The sequence below is a fragment of the Crinia signifera genome, chromosome 8 (assembly GCF_055691185.1).
Source record: "Crinia signifera chromosome 8, ASM5569118v1, whole genome shotgun sequence".
Taxonomy (NCBI): Eukaryota; Metazoa; Chordata; class Amphibia; order Anura; family Myobatrachidae; genus Crinia; species Crinia signifera.
Window position 1 is genome coordinate 134188791 of NC_139224.1, and position 25632 is coordinate 134214422.

The 25632-nt window shown below is 45.0% G+C and overlaps 1 protein-coding gene across 3 annotated transcripts in view; it reads right to left on the minus strand.

Annotated features, from left to right (window-relative positions):
• LOC146026487 (regulator of G-protein signaling 8-like) overlaps positions 1 to 25632 on the minus strand; it is a 56354-nt gene that overhangs the window by 29656 nt on the left and 1066 nt on the right. Inside the window, exon 1 of one of the 3 annotated variants that reach the window (XM_083157199.1) lies at positions 25457 to 25613. The exons of the other annotated variants lie outside the window; for them this stretch is intronic. Coding sequence (XP_083013325.1) covers positions 25457 to 25539 — 83 coding nt within the window. The 5' untranslated portion in view covers positions 25540 to 25613. Of the gene's footprint in view, positions 1 to 25456; positions 25614 to 25632 lie in introns of those variants that run through there. 3 annotated transcript variants of the gene reach the window in all.

Below are 25632 nucleotides of genomic sequence, written 5' to 3' on the forward strand. Positions count from 1 at the left end.
TTATTTTTCCGAATGATTTGCTCAAGTGCAATAGAGATGACCCCATGAATATTGCTCAATGCAAATGCAGAAGACTTTGGCACAAAGCCAGTGTCTAGAGTGATGCAGCCGCTGAGAAAGAGGAGAGGCCTGCAGGGAGAGTTGCCACATACCCTCTCCTGTCTTAATCCACCCTTGCACAACCCAGTTTATGCCCATGAAAGCCAGTGGTCGCTTGGAGGCGCTACGGAAGTTTGGGCGCCACAGGGTCTGCGGAAGCTATTGCCGCCGCCAAATCTCTGATTCTCTGATGCCCGCAGTGCCTGTCTGCACTGAGTCCCGGTGCTCCTCCTCCTCCTGGCCTCCTATCATTTGTAAAATGGCCGCCCCCTTCACAGCAGACAGGTATTAAGGATGCTTGAGGAGGCAGCGACCTCCTCTTGTTTCCTAGATAATGGTCTGCTGTAAGGCAACGGCCATTTTGGATGTGACATTCAGAGTGAGGAGCAGGAGCGCCGGGACTGAAGATAGCAGCAGGTCCAGGAAGCCGCCCGGGACCGCAATGGATCGTCACTGCAGAAAATGCAGCGGTGTGGGGTTAAGTGCGGGTGAGTGGGGGAGGGGGTGTAGGAGGGGGGGGGGGGGCGCTCACATTTCAGAGTGGGCGCACCCCAATTGTAGTTATGCTACTACTGAAAGCCCCTCATGCAAAAGACAGATCCAACTAGGGAAATGTTCTTTGCAGTGAGCATCCAATCAGGCACATGTGATTTACATAGGTTCCATGGCTATACTGAAATTAATTCACATGCATGTTCAAGTCTGTAATAAAATAATATATGCATGTTACATGCATGGGAACTATTGACAGTCATGTGTAATTAGGATCATTCTTTGTGCATGCATATATTCTCATATTATAACTAGATGAGTGGTTTAGATTTTTGAAAATCTGAACCACCCCCAAACCTGCACTTTTAAAATTCCCATTGAAATCATTGGGTGAGAGCCAATTGGCTGAGAGTGTCATCTGTCATGGCTCTCAGCCAATAAATGATTTCTCATAGACTTCAATGGTGTAGAATCATGAAAGATGGCGGTCCTCACTGTACAGGGAACAATGCCAACCTGCACTATTGACATAGCAAGCAACCCAGCAATTCTGACATTGCCAGCACCCCACACCATCGACACTACTTGCAGGGCTGTCCCCCTACCACACTCCAACACTGCCTGTGCTCTCACACTGCCAACAGAGATGGCACCCCCACATTGAGGACATCATTGACACCCCACGGCACTGCTAACACCACGAACATTACTGCACTGCAAACACCAATGGCACACCTACAGTGAGGACACCACAGGCACTGCCAACACCTCCAAAACCTTTGCACTGTGGACAATGCCGACACTCACACTTTGAATATACAGCAGGCACCCCCATACTGAGAGTACTACTGCCCTGCTGTCATCCCAGAGTACCAACACTGCTGATACCCTCATACTGAGAAAACCGATGACACACCCTCACTGAGGACCTGTTAAGGTAAGTGCACTATTAATGTATCTGACCTACACGTATCAAACATACACTGTATCCTGCAATGTAGCCAACCCAAATTTCTGCATTCTATTGTTTTCTATTGAAAATAAGTTTGTTTTATTGGTTATTGCCAACACATTACTGAAATAGCTGCCGTGTGTTTGTGCTGCTGCTCTGTTGTTTAGTTTAGCCAGCCCCATTGGCCTAAGTTGGTAAACAATATTGTAAGCTGTGAGGTGACCCATATTGACTGGAAATTAATGTTTTTTTAGATTAATAATACTCAACTTATGCGATTTTAGCTTTTTTTGCTTAATTTTGGAAAAAATACAAATCAAAATCCAAAACCGGAATGACAAAATTAAAATCAAATACAAATCCTTCAAAACGGTCCAGCGCACATCTCTAATTATAACTAATACCCCATTCACACCGCACTCTCAACACGGGTTATTGCCGCGTTATTACGTCACCAATTCGGGTCGAGTTGCGGTCTGAAAGGACCACCCCAGGTTGAGCAACCCGGGAGTTCAACCCTGGTCAGGACCAGGGTTGAGCACCGATCTGTCCCGTGTCAAGGTGAAGTGTGAATGGACAACCCGGGTCGAGAGACTTGGGTCCCATTCATAGTTTGGAGTATGCAGCACTGTCAGCTCCATCGCTGCCTTCCTCCTCCGCCCCCCAATGACGTGCCGCTTCTAAGCCCCGCCCCTGTGTGATGTCAACGACCCGGCAGTAAGCCGGGTCAGATACAGAGCTTTCAGACCGCAAATGCTGTGTCGCTCCTGGGATGGACCCGTGTCCCTATCCCAGGTGCAACATGACATTTGTGGTCTGAAAGGGGTATAAGGCTACCCAAGACAGTAATCTCTATATCTATTTGAATACAAAGGCTTAAATGCAGTAAGATGGTCCAAGAACAGAGCTGTATTAAGGGGCACAGAAGCCTGGGGCTTAAATTGATAAACGATCTTGTGTGAGAACAGGATGAGGTGTGACCAGTCCTGTGTGGGTGTGGTCAGTGCTGTGTGGGTGTGGCCATTTACAGGGGCAAACGCAGGATTTTCAGAAGGGGGTTTCCAGAGGGGCGGAGCAAAGCACGGAGGTGGACACTTAGGTGACCCAGTATATGCCGGGTCAGTTAAAGTATTATAGATAGACCAAATGTATATAAATAATAATAATAATTTTATATATATATATATATATATATATATATATATATACACATACACACACACACACACACACACACACACACACACACACACACATATATATATATAAAAGCAGTGTAGACCCCTGGGCATAGCAATGTATTAGGGCCCCTACCGATCCTCCAGCGGTAGGGGTCGGGGAAGCTTTGATGTCCCGCGGGTGATAGGGGGTATTATATCAACCGCTCAGCATGTAGGGCCTGGATCAGTAATTTCCACTAATTACCCCTTTACTGCACAGATGGTGGGAGATGAGGTGGGAGAAGGGGGCATTGGGCTGAATGAAGGGGCCCTGATACATAACTTCCAGGGTTGTACAGGATGTTTAATATGCAGAGGAGGGGTGTATAGTCGAGTGGGCTTATTATTCATCATTTTCTGGTGGGAGGACAGCTTGCTTGACTGCAGATATCTCCAGTTTCCAGTAATAGATTTCTTAGATTTTAATGGAAGTAAAACTAGATAATCCCACCTACCAAATGCTGTTGAGTACTTGGTGATCAGAGTTCAGGATGCAGAACAATCCACCAACGAGTATATAAAACTACATACCAGGTGTGTAGAGCTGGAGCAGTAACCAGCTGCTTGAAGGCTGATATCTCTGGTTCTGGGAACAGTAGAGACAAGCTACAAGTGTCCCTCAAAGGGGAGAGTCCCAGCTTTTGGAATATACCCTCAGAAAAACTCCAACTCAGACAGAACCTGAAATATCTGACTGGGGAGAGCAATTAACAGGCTTGGACGGGGACCACTGCTTTGAAGTCAGATATCTCCGGTTCCCAAGGGCCGATTTTCAAAATTCTTGTACCCATGGAAAGAGGGGACCCTCAGCTTTCAGGGTCCATAGACTACTGCGGGGGTTTCTGGGTACTCAGAAACCACCCCTGCATGCGCTACTGATTTAAAGGCTGTATAAGTAACTGTTAAAAAAAATAAATAAGTATATAAATTTGGAAATGTACACTCCTTTTCCAATATCTGCTACGGTTCTCCACACTTACCTTCTAGGGCAGGGGTGTCCAAACGTTTTGCGACGAGGGCCAGATTTGGTGAAGTGTAAATGTGTGGGGGCCGACCAATCAGCCTGACATTCTTTGAATCATTAATCACATCAGCATGGTCCCCCACTCTGCCCCCATTCACTCTATGTCCCCCAGCCTGCCCCTTAACTGTATGTCCCCCAGCCTGCCCCCATTCACTGTATGTCCCCCAGCCTGCCCCTCCTTCACTGTATGTCCCCCATTCACTGTATGTTCCCCATTCTGCACCCATTCACTCTGCCCCCTTCTCTTAATGTCCATCAGTACCTCCATTCATTGTATGTCCCCAAGCCTGACCCTCCTTCACTGTATGACTCCCATTCACTGTATGACCCCCATTCACTATGTACCCCACTCTGCCCCCATTCACTGTATGTTCCCCAGCCTGCTCCCCCTTCTCTGAATGGCCATCACTGCCTCCATTCACTGTATGTCCCCCAGCCTGACCCTCCTTCACTGTATGTCCCCCACTCTGCCCCCTCCCTTCTCTGTATGTTTCCCAGCCCCTGTGTGAGCCAGAGGAAGGAGAGGCAAAGCAGGCACTGCAAGTACAGGAGATGCTTGGGCTCCCGCTGCTGCCCTCCTCCGTTCTGCATGTTACGGGAGCAAGCTTCCCCAATGCTGTTCCCCTCCCCAAACACTGCTGTCACTGTGATTGTGGAGTAGGGTGATATACGATTGCAGCAGCAGGGGTAGGACGCCAAACACATCTGACTGTGACGGCCGGCACCTCCTCACTGCAGCAGACAGCATGGTAAAGACGCGCTCGCCAGGGCCCCACCTTTAGTGTCCTGTGCTGTGCTTCCCACATCTGATGCTCTGCCCGCTTCCAGCTGGAGGCCGCGGGCCGCTTGAAATGACAGCACGGGCCGCAATTTGCCCCTGGGCCTGACTTTGGACATGGCTGTTTTAGGGTGTCCCCTACTAAGTTTCCTTGATATTGGAAAATATAAGCAACTGGGGATGTGGTCAGCATCCAGGCACTCAGTGTACCAACGCCAGCATCCCGATAGCCATGAGAAGACCAGCACAAGAACTTTGAAAGGTCAGGATTCTGACATCAAAGTCCCAGCAGCCAGCATCCCGACTGGTAAATATGTGGGGAGCAGTAGCGGAGGTGGCTGGGGAATGGTGGTTAGGTATAAGTACTAGTGGGTAAACTTAGGTTTAGGCTGTGTGGTTAGGCTTAATGGAAGGTGGTTAGGTTTGCGCATATAACAGGGGAGATTAGGGTCAGACTGCACGGCGGGGGGTAGGTTTAGGTGGGGGGGTATGGGATTAGGGATAAGCACTATTGGGGAGTGTCAGGGTAAGTCTGTGAGTGTCAAAGAGGAGGGGGACACTAAGTATTCCCTCCATGACCCTTGTTGGGATTCATTCTGGCATCTGTATTCTAACCGCCTGCATCCTGACTGCCGGTCATCCATATTTATCCCATTTTAGTGTCTTAAGTTGTACATCAATACAAAACCTTATCTGTTTAGCAACATGATAGAACTTTCAATTGATTTATGAGAGGAAAATAATACACATGTCCTGAGAGAATGAAACCTCTGTAACTACACATTCTGATACTTAGCACATGCAGCAAACTGAAAGATAATTTTCCTTAGTATACGCTTTACAACATTGAGTTCTAAACTATGCACACGTGTATTAATGATTTCATAAGGCAGCATATTCTATTTATAGTCATCAAAGCTGTTTTGTTCTAATAAAGCAAATAAATGAAGCTCTGCTCAGTATGACTGCCAGTAACACATACAAACATAGACTCACAGCTCTCAGCACCTACTGTGGGGGGCACCGTGCAAAGAGCACCATCGGAGAGCAGCGGGCCCTACCGGAGCCTGCACGCAGACCCTTCCTCTCCTAAAGTATCTCTGTGCAGAGGCTAAGAGGCCCATTTGTCATGTATCGCATTTACAAGGGCCGAATGTTACCGCCCAGGATCGCATTGTAAAATGCGATACTAGCGATGGGATGTATCATCTGACAAGCGCAGGGACAGGGTTTTGAAAGGAGCCCGTCCCTGCGATGTGCTGAAACGTGTGGTCTGCGCATGCGCGGTTAGCACTGACCCCCGCCGACCCCACTGCCCCGGTGGCAGTGCCATCAGTAGCAGGGCCGTCTTAACATGAGGAAGGGCCCCTGGGCAACCTAGTTCACTGGACCCCCCCCCCCCCCCAGAAACCGGTACACATTCGGAAAGGGGGCGTGGTCACATGCAAAGGGAGGCGTAGACACACACCCTTTCCGAATGTGTACTAGCCAGTTTTTTCCCATATATGTATTTAACTTAACAAATCTACCCTACAATAGCTATTTATCCCAATCTACTGCCCGTGCCCTCCCTGTATTTATAATACCCCCACATGGCTCTGCAGCAGCAATTATGTACCCCATCTGCTGATATTACCCCCACATGATTCTGCGGCACCAATAATGTACCCCATGACTACTTAGTACCCCATCACACACTGCGCCATCTACTGATAACACCTATCTACTGATAACACCAACACATGGAGTCCAGCTTTACTATGGACTCCGGCACGAGGACCATGCGTTCCCAGCCTAAGTCCGAGCAGTGCGTTATGCCCTCCCCAGGCGATTATACCCCGGTTACCTGTGCTGCCGATGCCCCCGTTTCCATTACATGAGAGCCTGTACTGCCGCTGATGCTTGATTCAAATTCCAACTGCCGCGTCCCAGCCCGCTGCGCTGATTGGTTGCGGTGCAAGCCTCTGCAGCCAGCCCCTGTTCTTCCGGCGCTGCCTTCAGTGACACCTCCGCTTACCTCCGAGACTCGTCTGTTTACTTCCGAGACCACTGCGTGATTGGCGGATGCGTTCTCTGGCACCAATTGGTGCTGTCACGCAGGGGAGCTGCGTCCTAACAGGGGTCTGATCGTCAAAAAACGGTACATTCGGTAGACTTTTATTTAGCCGGTACAGACCATACAAAAACGGTACTGTACCGGCTAAATCAGTATAGTTGGAGGGTATGCCACCATCTTTCCCATTGGGCTGGGCCGGGGGCCCCTAGGTCCTAGGGCCCCCGGGCAACTGCCCATCGAGCCCAATGGGAAAGACGGCCCTGATCAGTAGCCTATAGGCTACGATGGGCTATCGCCATCTCAGAATGGCAACAGCCCAGGGATACGAAGCACTGCTGCCCGATGTTGGTACATCGGGCAGCTTTGCATCCCCCATAGAAACCCTTGGGGAATGAGGCTGGCGGCAGTGCAGGGTTGATCGCAGCAGGGATCGGAGATTTGGATTGAGGTGGACGTGTGCTGTTTAGCTTCGGCATTGATTTGGAAGCACCTGGTTTGATTTGTTCCATATTATCATTTTGCTTTCTTTTTGAAAGATTGCATATATTATTGGGGCAGATGTATTAAGCTTTAACAAGAGATAAATCCAAGGGTGATCAGGAGAGATAAATGTCCAGCCAATCACCTGCTAACTGCCATGTTACAGGTTGTGTTTGAAAAAAGTCAGTAAGGAGCTGATTGGCTGGACGTTTATATCTCCTTATCACCCTTGCATTTATCTCTTGTTAAGGCTTAATACATCTGCCACAAAGCATTTTTTAATAGCTGTAAATGTTTATCTGTGGAACTCACCCTCCCTATCGCTATCATCCACTATAGTTTATTCATTGACTGTGAGTAGTCATCACTCGAACAACCAATTTTAAGGGTGATTCACCAGTGAACACTGTCATCATCACTGGTTTCAGGCAATGCAACAGCCGTATTAATATCATTATTTCACCAAGCAGAACAGTATTGAGTAGGAAGAAGAAGCACTGCACACTCTGTTGCGGCAACGAGGGAGGTTGTCAGCCTTGGGGATAATGATTCCAGTAAACAAATGCCTTGTTTTCAATAAGATGCTGAAATTGTTGGCAGTTGTTCTGAGTTTGTATCATCTCCAAAGAATATTAGGGGCCTATTTACAGATGTGTTGTGCTACATCTTTGCTGCGTATAGCAGCGCTCTGTAGTGAGGCCGCAATACATACAAGACTTGGCATGCTGCAACGTATGTAGCATATCTCCCATCCTCTGAACTGCAGCAGTTGGGACTTTCGCCAACCAAAAGGGGGCAGGGCCTCAATTGATAAGGGGTGGGGTCTCTGTGTGGTGGGGATAGCCTTGTGGCACATCCCCCTTGTATATAATTTCTGGGGCATGCCCAGTGCTACCCGAGCAGCGGGGAAACCCCCACATTCAGTAATACATTGTTTAGATGCCCTGCACATGTATGGCATCTATTCAGTGATCACTGGCTGCTTTGCAGAGCAGAGCAGTGGTGATCACAGGTTCCCCCAACTGTCACCCCCACCCGTGGGACAGTGCAACCTGCAGGGGAGGGACAGTGTCCAATTAGCGGCTGTCCTGCTGAAATTGGGAGAGAAGGGAGATATGTATTATACTTGCCTACCCTCCCAGAATGGGTCCCTCTCCTGGCCCCCTGGGAAGGTGGGTAGGTTTCCCCGCATTCTTCCCGGAGCCCCCTCACACCCTTGTCCCGCAAATACTGTGATTTGCGGGTCTGTGGCGAGGGGGCATGGCTAAATGATGTGGACTCAAGAATCACAGCATTTGTTTTGGTTCTTTGTGCTTTTCCCATAGAGGCAACCATAGAGGTAGTTTAGTATGGTATGTATGCAGCAACAGCCAGCTCCCATTCAAAAGCCAGTATAGCGTAGTTTGTGCCCTGCTATGCCACAATATAAGAGGACACATCTATATCAACCAGTGATAATCCAAAAATGAAACTGCAGTAAGATGCTTGCTCACTACGTCTCCATATTTATATAAGACTAGTTACCAGCCTGTCAAAAGGACGGAACAACATAACAGTAATGTCAATGTTGGCTGCACACATCTGAACAGAACAATACTTCAATTGCTGAACGGCATCATCTTGTGCATTTTATGCATACAGTACTTGCCTACTTTTGTAGTTTCTAGTTTCAGGGAGATTTTGTAGAACTAGTTTCAGGGAGATTACAGTTGGTAATAGAATTTTGCAAACCACCCCATTGATGTGGCCATGCTCCACCCAAAAGGCGTGTCTAGTTCCATATAAGGAGAGATTGTGAACATGGCTTCTAGAAACGTGGGTGTATACTGCTACATCTGAGAGGAATCTTTTAAAATTAGTTATATCCAAATGCAGATGAGCCCCAAAGCCGTTAGTAAGAAATACTATACTTGCTAAAGTGCTGGGAAATGGTGCTGATGATTCAATGTAAATGTATCTATCTCATTCCTTTTTCCCAAAAAATTTAACAGTGTGACTTGGGCTAGGTGACATGAGGGAGATAGCTAGACTAATGAGGGAGAGAGGGAGATTGCTGTTATTTCAGGGAGTCTCCTGCAGAATGCAGGAGGGTATGCAACTATGATTATATCAGTGGCGTAACTACTGTAAGGCAGCCCCAGCAGCCGCTTGGGGGAGCAAGCAGCAGCAGTGTCTGTGTGGGCGCCGGCACCCGCTCGACGCACTGACATGCTGCTGCCTGCCACTGCCCACTGACTGAGCACTGGAGGCAAGTCAGCCACAGCGCGGATGGGGCCATTGCAGAGATGTCAAATTCCCCCACTGATTCAATTGACTGTACACAGAGCCGCCTATTGGCTACTGTGTACAGGATGGGCGGGTGGATGGGCGGGCGTCCTGGGATGCGTCGGAGCCAAGGGAATCAGCAGTGTCTGCTGGTCTCTCTTCCTGTCTCCTGCTTCAGCTTCTCCATTATGTGTGTGATGTCATCACGTCACACGCTGGGGAAACATGCGGGAGAGGAGCCTGGAGGGGGGGGGCGCCACAAACTTTTTGGCAGGGGGGAGCAAAATTTATAGTTACGCCTTTATCATGTTAATTGTTAGACACAAAATAATGTTGTCTATGTAATCACTCATATTGCTGTGTTCATATAAGTTGGTGGTGTCAAATACTTCTCTTGTGACCTCCATGCTGCTAAGCTGCCTTTAGTAATGTCCATATGTCTTTAGCTGATATCTTCCCATGAGTGCATATGTTGCTCTAAACTTAAGCCAATAGTACCCATATCTATCTCAATGGCATCTGGGTTTAAACTGTTTCTACTGCCACTTTCTGCAGTCTTGTTTGTATGCTGCTGTGAGCATTTTAGTGGCTTGTGTCTCGTGTACCTGAACTGTGTGTGCCTGGCCCCATAACCTGTTGAAAATGATGTGTGAACAGGTAAGTATTAATATTGCAGCATTATATAGGCAGTGGCTCTGAGACGGTGGGGGGAGCGGGTACTTATTACCAGGGCCCGGGTATTTGTGAAGTAGTGCACAACTCTTTCAGCAGAGCTACAGTACATTTGCAGCATTTGTAGCCATGCAAACATATATGGGGTCACTGAACTGGTGTGTACCTTACATCACCATGTTATTTATCCATAGGACAAACATGCAAAAGTGTGTTAATAAATATGTTGCAAAAAAAAAAGATATATAAAAAAAAAAGCTTAATCGGAAGTCTGCCACATAAAGATAGTGAACATAGCCAATTCCTTGCCCTATCAGTTCATGCCTCAGGGCAGGGGTGGCCAAACCGGTCCTCGAGATCTACCAACGGTCCACGTTTTCCAGGTTACCTACCTGGTGCACAGCTGTAGTCATTACTAACTGTCACATTTTAAAACCTGCTGCATTCATTCCTATTATAGATCCACAGGTTGCCTGGAAAACATGCACCGTTGGTAGATCTTGAGGACAGGTTTGGCCACCCCTGCCTCAGGGTATTGATATTGTAACAATCTGATGAATATTGCCTCAGCTCACAGAAAATGGCTCCCTTGGCAGTATACAGGTCATGTGGGTATACGGGAAGCCAGGGCACAGAAAGTACAATTACAGACTGAAGCAATCACTATTTATTACTGATGAATAGCACACACTGCTCAAACACCAAAATTGTACTACTGGAAAGATAAGTAATTATAGATTATGCCTCACCAGTGACTCAGCAGTCAGTGCTGGGATCCATGGGAGGCCAATCACACATTCCAATATAGCATTTCCAGGAAGGATATTCATTCAAGATGGTTAATGCAAAGAGAGACGTGCGTGCTAGAAGTGCTATGTACACATAGGGCAAGATTCACTTGAAAAGTGATAAAATGGAGAGTTATAAACCACCAACCAATCAGCTATTACCTGTAAATTTTTAAAACCCAGCCAGTTCAGAGCTGATGGGCTGGCACTATATCACTCTCCATTTTATCACATTTTAAGCTTAGCCTGTTTATCGGCCAGATGTACTAATTCTGAGGGGTAAATTTACTAAGATGGGAGTTCTATTGATGATGAGATGTCCATAGCAATCATTTTCTATCTATGATCATCTAGAAGGTTCTAAAAAAGTATAACCTGATTGGTTGCTATAGGCAACATCCCATCTTCAATACTGCAAGGCACTGTACAGCGCTACCCCCAACCCATCTTAGCAAATTTACCTTTATGTGTTTTAGGGCCAGATGTAACAAGCTTAAAAAAGTGATAAATTGGAGAGTGGTAAACAGCCAGCCAAGAATCCCCTAACTGTCATGTTACAGGCTGGGTTTATAAAATGACAGGTAGGAGCTGATTGGCTGGTTGATACACTCTCCAGTTTATCACTTTTTGAAGGTTGAGACATCTGACTCTTAAAGAGCAACAATGTACATTACATGATGAATACAAGCAATTTCACAATTCATGACCGCTGCTTATGGTTTTCCCTAGAACCCTGAGATTAGCCCCTTGGTTGAAAAAAATCACTGCGGTACGGCGGGCGGCATATAGAATGCAACTGCTGGACCACCAGACTTTTTTTTTTTTTTTTTTTTTATTTAGTATTTTTATTTCATTTTTCAATTCACATACAAACCAGAAAAGTATAAAACGGGCTCATGTAATACATTTAGTTCAACGAATTTTAACATTACATACATATTTCATGGTCCGTGTAAAAACACTAGCAAGGAGGCAGCTAGACTATTTAGGCAGCCTGGGAATAAGTTGCCGCAGTTTGGTTTTATTTGTTCTGATGATACTCAGGGGGAGGGATCGGGTATGGAACTTCTCGAACTTATTGTGATAGGGACCCCTTAAGACATGTAGGAGACTTAATATTCCAGACACTACATAACATCCTTGTCTATACCAATTAATCGTACGTTTTTTTAATTAGGTTGATATTACTTCAATTCTAGATGCTCAGTGTACATGCTAAGCAAGAGTTGACATTAGGTTTATATCTTCAATCCACACGGTTAGGTAACAATATACACTCTCAGCTTTTACTTTTAACTACCCATCTGTTCTTAAAAAGTAAGGGGGGGGGGGTACGGGAGATGATTGAGCCATGGTACGGAGAGGGTTCGCCAACCGATTCGCCTACTCAAGGGTTAAGCTAATTCCAATACTGGTTTCTTTAACTAATTTACATGTAGTATCCTAGCTTAGTCCTCTCTATCTTCTCGTCCTCCACAGTGAATTGGCCCACGCAACTTAGTAGTCAAGTTTATAATTCATAAACACTCATCCTGTGCTATCCAAACACGTGCATTTTTTAATATATGGCTTAGTATAGATCGCCGGTGAAGAAAAATTTATTAAGGGTGAACTATATTAATTAACTCGGGGCCTCTAATTTAGCCCATTTTTGATCAATCATTTTTAATTTGTGTAAAAAAAAAAAAAAAAAAAAATAAATTCATTTATTATACAATCACTATTACATTTTCTATATATAGAAGAAGAAAGGGATAGCGAGATATTAAGCCGGAGAAGAAATGACAGCACACCGTAAAAACAAAAAATATGAAGCATCGAGGAGATAGCGAGGTTTTAAGGCCAGGGATAAGGAAGAAGCAACCTGCTTCTATTATTCACTTTTTGTGTGTATTAATTGCTATAGATATTAAGATATTTCCAAGGACCAGTATTTTGAGGCTCTCCATATATCCCAGATTTTCCCATACTTATCCAAAGTATTCCTAGCCACATGTAGGCTTTTCTCTTGGTGGGCTGTAAAGTTGACAAGTGCTTTCCACTCCTCTAATGGTGGGCCAGTTTTTGCCATCCAATATCTAGATATAACCACCTTCGCGAGTGCACATAAGATAGTGACATATCTTTTTTGGCCCCAATCGCAACGATACCCGGTCAAGGTGTTAAGTATGCAGTTTTTAGTGGATAACATATCGGAATGAATGCCTGTTTCAATCATAATATGCCTAACTCCTTCCCAGAACTTTGCCACTGGGTAACATTCTGATAATAGATGAAGAAAAGTGCCAACTTGTATATTACATCTTTTACATGTCAATGAGGCTGAAGCATCAAATTTAATCATCCTTATATTTGTCAAATAGGATCTATGGAGTATATAAAATTGTACTTGCTGTACACGTAGAGAACTAGAGGCTTCGGATATGCTAGATATTGCTCTTAGCCACTCATCTTCCTGTATGGGCCCCAGGTCTTGCTCCCACTTAGTCTTAAGAGTAGTTAAATACCCCAAAGCTGGTTCGTTCATTAGGGATCTATAGATCTTGGATGTAATTTTTTTTTTACCGGTGGTTATTATTTTCCTTATGGGGGAGGTACAGAAACTCAAAGTGTTGTGATCATATAGATGTTCGAGCGCACTTCTCAGCTGGAGATAGCGAAAGAAATAGGCTTGGGGGATATTAAATTCCAACTTCATTTGCTCAAATGACTTAAAGCCATTTCTTGTATACAGTTGGTTTAAGTAACAAATTGAGAAGGGGCTCCAGACCTCGCGAATCTGGAGTTCCCTCAAATTACCTACTGTTTTCTTATCTTCTATAGGATGGTATGGGTCGATTCCTTCATGGTTTATTATTTTATTGGCCTCCCTCCAAATCTTTATTGCTTGTACTAGTAGGGGGGGATCTCGTGCTGTTACATAGCCCTGAAGTATTCTGGAAAGGGGGGTAATCCCAGGGGTTGACAAGTTGACCAGGTCCTGGATTAAGTTCCCCTCAAATTTATCTACCTGCCAATCTTTTAATTGTGCAAGTTGTGCAGCCAAATAATAATATCTTAGATTGGGTAAGCTCAAACCTCCCTGATCTTTTCCACTCATTAAGACCTCTAATCTCACCTTAGGTCTAGAGTTTTTCCATATAAAGGAGGATATCAAGCTGTTGATTTTCCTGAACCGGGAGGGAGGGATATATACCGGCGATTGTTGTAATACATACAGCATTTTTGGCAGGGCTATCATTTTAACCAAGTTTATACGCCCCGTAGGAGTGAGGGGAAGTCTTTTCCAGGTTTTAAATTTAGTCTCAAGATATAGCATTAACGGATCGACGTTTAATGATATATAATCTTTTGGATCCATGGAGATCCAAACTCCTAAGTATTTAAATTTAGGTACCCATTCCAACGGGAATGGGTTTTGAAAAGATAGATTTTGTGCTTGTTGTATTGGCATTATACTTGATTTGCTCCAGTTAATTTTAACCCCTGATATCTCTCCAAAACAGTCGATTGCTCGCAGGATATCTGGCATTTCCACTTTGTAATCTGCAATATAGATCAATAGATCATCTGCATATAAAGATGTTATATCTCTATTTGGGCCTGCTCCAAATCCCTTAAGTTCAGTGTGTTTCCTCAGCATACAGGCCAGTGGTTCTATCGCAAGGGCAAACAAGACAGGGGACAACGGGCACCCCTGTCTTGTCCCCCTCGCCAATTCAAAAGGTGCTGAGGTCCAGCCATTAACCGAGACCCTGGCTACAGGGTTTGTGTACAAAAGCTGGATCCACCTTATAAATCCTGGACCTATACCAAAATGCCTAAGCACGGTCCATAAATATGGCCACTCGATCACATCGAAGGCTTTGGTGGCATCAAGAGATGCAACCGCGGCCCCCGAGTTCCCTTCCTTAGGGATCTGGAGGTGTGTGTACAGTTTACGCAGATTAAGGGAGGTGGTCTTACCCGGCATGAATCCATTTTGATCTGGGTGAACTATATTTAGGATAAATCTATTAATGCGGCTCGCCAATATCTTAGCGAGAATCTTGGCCTCTACCGTTAAGACTGATATTGGCCTATATGATTCCACTTTAGTAGGATCCTTATCAGGTTTTAAAATGACTGATATTTTAGCCTCAACCAAGGAGGGGGGTAGTTTGCCCCTTTCAAAACATAAGGAATATGTTTCCAGCAGTAGTGGAGAAATTCTATCTAGATATTTTTTATAGAATTCTACTGGCAGACCATCTAGGCCTGGAGCTTTTTTCCCTGGCAGTTCAATAATGGCCTTTTTTATCTCTTGTATTGTCAGAGGGGCCTCCAGGTCGAGTCTCTGTTGTAAATTCAAAGATGGAATGCCAGATCTAGTAATGTACTCTTCCAAATCTTCCTGCGAGCAATCAAGGGCTGAAGCATACAGTATAAGGATGAAAAATATTTCATAAATTCTCCTGCTATTTCTGCGGTATTGTAGCTGGACCACCAGACTTAGACATATTTCCCATTAACTCCTCCTACAAGGGAAATCTCACATGCCTCCACCAAGGGCGGACATTGCCGGTGCATCAGGAGCTATGCGTCCCAGCAACTTGCAGATAAAAAACATCTGGTAGTTCTGTATAATTGATGATGGGAACCCACCTGGTTCTCACCCATCAAGGGCAAAAGTATTCAACATCATACATAGAACATCAATAATTTTGACTCATCGATTGTCGAAGGCTATCCCTACAATAAAGTGACCTTGTGACAGTCTTCAGTATAATGAAGTGACCTTGTGATTGTCATGGACCTGTTGGATGACTGTCATGAGGATCTTAATGTTCAAATTGAATTCTAAGTAATAGTGATTGACAGCCTATTCCAAACTGTCAATTTTCAAACACAGCTGATTGGCTAGTTCCACTTTTTCACCACTTTATTACTTTACCAGGCTTAACACATCTGCCCTTAGCCCTCTAGAGCTAAGACTATAGTGCTGTGTGGCTACAAGCAGAGAGGTGGTGCCCGGACAGAGGGGGTCACACACAGGCCTCCTCCTCTCTTAAAATGCCCCTGGCGATTGAGTATCTGGAAACCCCTTAAATTGTTCCCTGTAAAATATCCATAACCAGTGCCAAAGATAGACTAGTTCCAGTAGTAACATATGCCCCAATATTTATATTACTGTCCTAAGGCCCTTGGCCTGTTTTCACCCGATTCCGAAAGATCCGGCAGAGAAATTGGGTTAAATCGCATGTGTTTGACGTCCGAATTGACCTGATGCCTGGTCCTGCCTGGTCCTGTGCGCATTGGGTCAGAGTCAGAGGTCCGGCGGCTGCACATAAGTTCAATTGTATGTGCAGCCATCAGGTGCACATCGCAGGTGCTTTTTTGGCACCTGCGATGTATCGTATGCGATTTCCCTTGAACTCCCCCGGCAGCTCCCCAGGAGTCCTTTTACATGCTTCCAGGAAAATTGAAGGAAATCGGGTCCAACTTGTCTGAGGCACACGTCAGACTAGAGTATGGGGGCCATTAGGGTAATGTCAGACTGGTGATTTGTCATCTGTGGTTCTACAAAACTGAAAATCAGATTTTTTTTGTCATGAGAAATTAATGAGCGATATTACTGCAACCAATTTGTACTGCTAGTAATTGGGTGTTTATACACTAGTCTGGTTTGGGCCGATATGACCCGATTCCAATGAATAGGACTGAGATATCAGCCCAAATTGGATGTTTGACATCAGATCCAATCCGATCTCGTGCGCAACAGAAGAGACCCGGAAATAGGGTCACATGCGATGTATCTTCCAGGACCTACCCTGGTGGCTCTAGAGGGTCAGATGGTGATACACTGCTGTGATACATGGCCATAGTGTATGGCCAGCTTAACGTGGTTTTTAAAAAAAATAGTTGCAATTCATTGTTTATCAGCAGTGTATATGCTAATTGTGCCAGGTATTTGCCAAATACAATACCACTGATTTCAACCGAGCTGCATTTCTCAATAGCGTTTTAATATCTGATTCCAATTACTGTTAGCATTGACTGCCAGCAGATAGCTGGAGTAAAAAGCAATGAAGTGAAGCTCTCCAAGAGCATTTCTGTCTGTCACATATTAGAAACATATTTTCGGCGTCAGTATGTTTGGGTTATGGTGCAGTGGGGGAAGGTTAGGTTTAGCAGAGCCGGCCTTAGGCATAGGCAAACTAGGCAATTGCTTAGGGCATTTGGAATGCCTAGGGGCATCAGCAACTTCTGCTGATTAAAATGATATGCAGCATGCCTATATTCTGTGTGTGAGTGAGGCTGTATCTGCATATGAAATAGTGTATTCATGGAAATCACTGTAACATAGCATTCCGTATGCAGGTACAGCCACAGTTGCACACAGAATATAGGCATGCCACATATAATTTTAATCATTGGAAGCTCCATGTGTGTCCTGGTCACATAACAATGTAAATAAGATGAATTTTCAGCAAAAAAGGCACCCAACGTTAGCAGAACTGGCAGGAGCTGCATGGCCTATTGAGGCAAGATGTATGAGGAAACAGCTGTATCCAAGCAGAGGCAGAGGTCACAGTGTTAGCGGCTGTGCGAGGCTGCATTATGGGACGGTTAGGTTTGGGCACTAAGGGGGAAGGTTCAGGTTAGGCTGCAAGGGGTAAGGGTTAGGCTGCATTATGGGACGGTTAGGTTTGGGCACTAAAGGGGAGGGTGAAGGTTAGGCTGCAAGGGGTCAGGGTTAGGCTGCATTATGGGAGGGTTAGGTTTGGGCACTAAGGGGGAGGGTTAAGGTTAGGCTGCGGGTGGAAGGGTTAGGCTGCATTATGGGAGGGTTAGGTTTGGGCACTAAGGGGGAGGGTTAAGGTTAGGCTGCAAGGGTTAGGGCTAGGCTGCATTATAGGAGGGTCAGGTTTGGGCACTAAGGGAGAGGGTTACAATTGGCTGCAAGGGGTAAGGGTGAGGGTTAGGGTTAGGCTGCATTATGGGAGGGTTAGGTTTGGGCACTAAGGTTAAGGTTAGGGTTAGGCATCATGTAGTGAGGGTTACGGGGGACAAGGAGGAGGTAAGAATGCAAGATACCTGTTGGGATTCTTAGCATCGGCCCGCCACTGTCGGTCATCTGACCACCTGCAGTCCAACTGCCAGCCATATGTATGTATTCTAAAGGAACTAATCTACATCTACTAGACATGATCTACATCTACTAGACATAAATACATTCCTCTCTATGCACTGCCCCTTTAGATTGCAAGCTCTTACGACCAGGTGAAGGGTTCACTTCCCAATGTAATTTTCCATCCATCACTTACAGCATTAACTCTTACCTACTGTATCCAATGTTAACTTTGGATTTAACAGTCTATTCTGGCTATTATGAGTCTGTATATGCAACAAACCTGTAACGGTAATGTTCTGCAATGTTCTGCACTGTAAGTCTATTTTTTGTTTTCATTTGCATTGTTTCTGCTTATGTACTGCAGAAGGTGCCGCAAAAACCTAGTGGTGCCCTATACATAAGGGATAATATAAATAATAGTAAGTGGGGAACCGCTGATACTTACACCAGCCTGGGAAAGGTGTCAAGGATTATTTAAAAAATATTAATCTACATCAGCCGGATTACTTTTTTGCCCTATGGGATACAGCCTCCGTCCCATGAAATTGTATCCAGGAGATGGTTGTGTGATCAGATGAGCACTAGCAGCCGGGAGACACAGATAAAAGCAATTAGGTGAATATTACAGCTGTGCAAACGTATACCGGACATGGACGCTGATGAAAACTGAAAATCAGCCTGGCCAGACTGCAAAATTGATTAAGGTCCTTGAGTATTGGGTTCTTTGAGCAGAGGTATTCTGGTCCATTTGCCCCAGGCCAGTAAACGCTCAAATTTGAAATGATCTGGGTCGTGAGACTCTACATTTCAACCCAGGTAATGACCAGGGTTGAAGACAGGTTCAACCCGGCTTGCTGTGCAGTGTGAACAGGAGACCTGGGTTGATGCGACCCGGGACCCATTCACTGCAATGCAATAGCAGGCACTGGGAGATGCTCTCATCTCCCAGCGCCGGCTCAGGATCTGCCTCCGGTGACATCACCTGCCCGGCGTTTTCCGGAGTGGAGAGGGTGGTGTAAAAGGGGTTACATAGTTACATAGTAGGTAAGGCTGAAAAAAGACTTGCGTCCATCTAGTTCAACCTGGTATAGATATCCATTGCTGATTTGGTAGGTTCTGGTATTTTACAGACAAATTATATTTCTTATTTGTACCCATGGATGTTTTTCTCCAGTAAATGTTTGTCCAACTTTGCCTTGAACGCATTTAATGAGCCAGCCGTTACCACCTCTCTGGGAAGAGAGTTCCAGAGTTTGACTGTTCTGACCGTAAAGAAATTCTTTCTACTAGCTGAATGAAATCTTTTTTCTTCTAATCTATACTCATGCCCTCGCGTCCTAGATTCCTTTCTAGTAGAAAATAGGGTGTGTGACAGTTCCTTATATTGGCCCTTGATATACTTGTACATGTTGAGCATGTCCCCCCTTAAACGTCTCTTTTCTAATGTAAATAGTCTCAAATTGCTTAATCTCTCCCCGTAGCTTAAATTCTCCATTCCCCTAATAAGCTTTGTTGCTCGCCTTTGGACTTTTTCTAATTCTATAATGTCCTTTTTATAGTGTGGGGCCCAGAACTGTACTCCGTACTCTAGGTGAGGTCTCACCAATGCTTTATATAGTGGCATAATTACCCTTGAGTCCCTAGTTTCCATTCCCCTCTTAATACATGCCAGAATTTTGTTGGCCTTTTTTGTAGCTACATTACAATGGGCACTACATCCTAGATTGCTGTCTATTTGGACTCCTAGATCCTTTTCAAGTATGGGTATGACTGTCATGGCTGGAGTTATTCACCAATCAGTTACAGTCATTTACTGCATGGATACATGTGGAGAGATGATGCAGGACTTCAAGAGAGCAAGATATTATTTAAATCTATTTATGAGAATGGGTGGGTAGTGGGCCAGGGCATTGCTTTACCCAGGGCCTACAATGCTGTTAAGATAGCCCTGCTCACTGGGAGCATTATCACGATTCCATCACCATGATGCATGCACATTGCAGCAGTGATATCTGCACAGATCACCAAATATGTGAATACTGGAAAAGAGTTCAACTATGACTCAGGCGTAATAACGACAGTTACTATGTTACATTAGTAACCAAACAAATATGAGGGTCAGTGAGCTGGTGATTCCATAGAATAATGAATCATAAGGCCCTGATTCATTCCAAACCTGCATTAGGCCCATTATTAAAGTGACCAACCATCCTCCTTTAGGGAGGACAGTCCTTCTTTTGTAAGTTCTGTCCTCCTTTGAAAAGTGTCCTCATTTATGTCCTCGTTTAATCATTATGCCACACACCATAATCTCCATTACACACTATGCCACACACTGCAATGTCCCTTACACATTATTCCACACACTAAATGCCCATTGAGCGGGGAGGGGGGGAGAAGCGGCAGATTCCCTGCTCTGTGCTCTTGCCATTGGGGGACGGGTAGCAGGGAAGAAGAGGCTTGGTGGGAAGGAGGGAGAAGCGGCAACTTCCCAGCTTCCCCACCAGGCACTGCCGCAGCAGGAGTGGGGGGGTGGAGCGGAGTGTGGGAGAAGAGAATCGGAGGGTCGGCAAAAGAGACTTTGTGGAGGCAGTTTATTCCGCTGCAGAAAAAGTGCGCTGTGTGAAATGCACACTTTGGATACAGCTCTTTACGGCCCTGGTGTAGTTCATGCACAAAGTACTGAACATTGGTACTTCCAACCACATATGAATTAGGCACAAACTGCTCACATAACAAGATTGTACTTTAGGATAAAGTAAATATAGATGTAGGCATCACTGGGGTTACACCCAGTGACACTATTGATTATAGATTATGCCTCATCAGTGGATTTTCAAAGATTCAGTGTTGTACAACCATGGGATTACATCCCACATTCTGCTATAGAATGATCATTGATCTAGAATTGCTTTATACTGTATGTGTCTCAAGATACATCCAACTGTAATGCTGGGTTCACACCAGAATTCCCCCAATTAAGCAGAGCTGTGCATGTTTCAATGCGATTCCGAACACATGCCCATCCCAGCCGGTCATTGGGTCGCTTTGGAGATATTACCCGCTGCACTAAAGATTTGTCATCTACATTGGATTGTGGGGGTTATTCTAGTTCACTCGCAAAGGCACAATCACTCTATTATGGACAAAAACATGTGGGGCAGATGTAATGTGTGCAGAGAGTTAGATTTGGGTGAGTTATTTTGTTTTAGGGTAAGTATTGCAGGGTAAATACTGGCTGCTTTATTTTTACACTGCAATATAGATATCAGTTTGAAGTACAAACCCCACCCAAATCTAACTCTCTCTGCACATTCTACATCAGCACCACCTGCAGGGCACATGGTTTTGTCCATAAGAGAGTGATTGTGCCTTTTTGAGTGAACTAGAATAACCCGCTGTATACAGACAATAATGTGCGGATCGTGTACTCCAATTCATCGTGCGACCATCATACGATTTTTTCACGATTGTCGCACGATCATAGTCGTTCTGGTGTGTGCCCTACATAAAGCGTGTACTGTTTCTACGCCGGGTATAGGGTTGGCTGACAAAAGCATAGTGCTACAGCTTAGCAGTGCTAGTTATAAATGGGAAAGTCACATTATCCTACTATTTCACAATATAGTGTAATGCATTGTCATATACACCAGAGAGAATGGTGTCTTTACAGTGTGCATTTTAAATATTAATAAATATAAATAAATACAACAGCCCTCACATCTGCCATTTACAGCTTTATATTTCCAATGGAAATCTTATTTCCTACTGTAACACAAGTGGAAATGACACAAGAGAAATCTGACTAGACAGAACTTGACAAGATACAGTATACACGCAATGCTAATAAATGAGGACTTACCAGCTTGAGGGGGAAAAAGCAAGAAACCAATCACAAGAAGCTGGGTGCTGCTGGCCAAACAGTCAGAATGCCAGCATCTCAAATCCACCAACATTGCACATTCTCCCTCAGCACTTCAGGGCCCTGGGGCACTCGGTGAAGAGCATCAAGGAGGCTCTGAGACGCAGGGGCAAAGGGCAGTAGAGAGCCTGGGTGGGCCCAGGTACATTTCAAGGGGCATGGCCTAATTATGGCAGGCATGGCCATGCTCCCTTAGAATAAAATACAAAATAGCACTTTAAGCACCTCCCTGGCCACACTGCAGCCAAGCGCACAGCAGCATGTGTTGAGCAATGAGCGCTGATGTGTGCTCCCGCAACACTGCGGGCTGCCGCAGTTTATCTGCTGGTAGTACCAGCAGATGAGCGATTGGGTGGACTGGTATGGAAAGTCGTCAACCCTCTGGAAAATCACTTAGATGGGAGAAAATCACTGAGCGATTTCAGCCCAGCGATTTTCCCCTTCATCTCTCTGCGTATATGCTGAGCAAAAATGCCCAGTGTGTATTCACCTTTACTTTTTGAATATTGGTGGGAAACATTGTAATAACAAGTACACAGCTGGAGACCTACCAGCCAGCTGCCTCTCACTTACAGAAGGGTTGCCTACCCTCCCAGAATGGCCGGGAGGGTCCCGGAAATCGGGTCCCCCTCCTGGCTGCCCAGAAAATGAGGCAACCCTCCCGCAGAGCCCTCTATCTCCCGCAAACCGCCCCTCGGGAGGGGTGATCTGAGGGTCAAATGACGCGGTTGTGTAATGCCTGAAATACCGGCATTGCACACTGGGGGGGGGGGGGGGGGGCATGGCTAGAATGACGTGATGACTCAGGCCATGCAAACAGGTCAGCCCATCCGTGGCTCCGCCCACGCACTGCCCCTTTTCGCTCTCGGTTATGCCCCCCGCCTCACTGAGCTGGCAGCCAGATGGTTGGCAAGTATGACTTACAGCCAACTGGGAACTTTACTGGACTAGAAAACTATCTTACATCCTTGATCTAATGCACCATATTATTCACGGGGGGGGGGGGGCAATGACAGGATGTCAGCCACCCACCCCGTCTTTGTCCCTGCGCTCGCAAATAAAAGTCAGTTCAGACTGACTTTTATTTACGAAGACAGGAGGAGAAATCATTTGATAGTTGACGACCATCGAAGGATTTCTCCTGCTGCAGACACATGCGAGGGGAGGTGTTTTTGTTACATCCCTGAATGTTAACTAAGGGAATTGGCAGTAGCAGGGGGCGGCATTTGGATGGCCGGGATCTCTGAGTAAACCAGAATCGGCCCTTAAGTATATGGCCCAATCTTGAACATCTTAATTGATACAGTACTCATTTTTTTGCTGCAATGCACCAATAAACTCCCAGTCAGCACCACACCATGGGCCTTATTCTAGTTCACTCTTTCTGACAAAATCCTTCTTAGATGGACAAAACCATGTGCACTGCAGGTGGGGCAGATGTAACATGTGCAGAGAGAATTAGATTTGGGTGAGTTATTTAGTTTCTGTGCAGGGTAAATACTGGCTGCTTTATTTTTACACTGAAGTAAAACCCCACTCAAATCTAATTCTCTCTGCACAAGTAACATCTGCCCCACCTGCAGTGCACATGGTTTTGTCCATCTAAGAATGATTTTGTCAGAAAGAGTGAACTAGAATAAGACCCCAAATGTCTAAATACTTTTATTATAGTATATGTGCTGCAAAAAAATACTGTATTCATAAAACTTAATATGACATTTTGGTATATACAATGTTTTCTTGTGGGGGTTGTACTTTAACAAATACATTTGACTGGGGCGGTACACCTGTCAAACCATAACGCAGGTGTCCTACGGCGAGCTCAGCGAGGACAGAAAAATCCCGTGGAGCAGAAGGTCTAGATTGAAAGATTTGAAAGATTTTAGGTGAATCTGGATTATCTGTTTTAACCAATTCCAAGTGCACTTATGGTTTTTTTTTCCACAAAAAATCAATGTAAAAGGGTTGTTGAGAACGTCTTTATACCACTGCACTGTAGGAATGACATTAGGAGAGTTCTGTAGGCCGTGTTAGGCTTTCGTTAAGCTAAATATCCCAGCTAACGCCACTATCTTTCCCTATCCTTGCGTGCTCTATGCACAGATGGCCCCAGATAAGGGTCCTGGTGCCAGAAGGAGATTTGTAATTTTACAGCTCGTTTCCTCAAATCGAATAATCTTCTTCTATTAACTCTTCCAATGATCAGGATCTTTGTTGCACCTTTTGCATCAAACAAATGAAGACAAATAGATTTACTTGAGCACTCTCCTGGGATTTCTACACATTCATGAAAGCAAAACGGTCCTGGGTTTAGATCTGTTTGGACACATCAGGGATATATTTACTAATATGCGGCTTTAGGGACCAATCAGATTCTTGCTGTTATCTTCTAGAAGGTGCTAGAGAAATGATAAGCTGTTGCTAAGGGCAACAGCTTCAGTTTTGTGAACCCGCACTTTAGTAAATATAACCTGTTCAAAATATGTTGTAATATTGGGAAATGTTATTCATTGTTATACTTTTCATTTAACCCTCTATGCTGCCTGAGAATATTGCATTATACGTAATTCCTTCAATAAGTTTCCCAAAATGGCTGTAAATTATATGCTGGGGTTGTTGTCTTCCTCATGTTCTATACCAGTGATGGCTAACCTTGACACTCCAGCTGGTTTTGAACTACACATCCCAGCATGCCCTGCTACAGTTTTACTATGTGGCCATGCTAAAACTGATGCAGGGCATGCTGGGATGTGTAGTTCAACAACAGCTGGAGTGTCAAGGTTAGCCATCGCTGTTCTATGCTCTATGACAGGTCAGCCCATCACTTTCATTGCGTTCTATATTGCGCCAGATTGCACAGTACTTCTTGTTTATTTAGCAGCTGCTAGAAGATAATACATAGTATCTGATTGGTTGCTATGGGCAACATTCCATCGATAAAACTCCCCTCTTAGTAAATACACCCCAATATATCTCATGGAAAGATATAGAAGACTGCATAGGCACGCAGGGGGTTTATTTTCTAAGAAGGAAGATCTATGGAAGATGGATGTTGCTATAGGTAACCAATGAAAATCGACAATTATTTAGCACCTTCTAGACGATCACATATAGAATCCAATTGGTTGCCCGTAGCAACATCTCATCTTCCATAGAACTCCCATATTAGTAAATTAACCCCTCGCGTTCTGTTTGGTACAGGCCACTTATAAAGAATTCATGGTGCAGGGCCGAAGGCAACATAATGCTGGACTCACAGTACATTTATTATGCAGCTGGATAATAATCCAATCAACACTTTCGATGAACATGTCATTGAGGCAGCGGCGCAATGTACAAACTGCCATCGTTTGTCAACACGTACATTAAACCATTAACATAATCCTGGTGGGAGAATTGTAAATGATCTACCGTATACTGTACAAAGCCATCCATACACTAATCAATTCATTCAGCTTTGCGGATTGTGCTGTAACTATACACCAAGGACCGGCGCAGCCTGGTCTGCATAATCAGTGTCTGGATCAAAGATCATGTGTTGATGACTTTGTAAAATAATTCCAGTCTCTGATGACTGGCTGTTACCATACTTACTAACACAAATTGCTGCTTTCCTCAGTCTTGCTTTCTGGTCCCCTCTGATGTAGACAACTGCAGTGTATTATAAATGTCATCATGACTCATGGAGTGAATGCTGCAGAGCATCCTTTGATATAACCATTGTTTGAGAAGAGGCTCTTCCCAGCATTGTTCTGCACTCACTGCCTGCT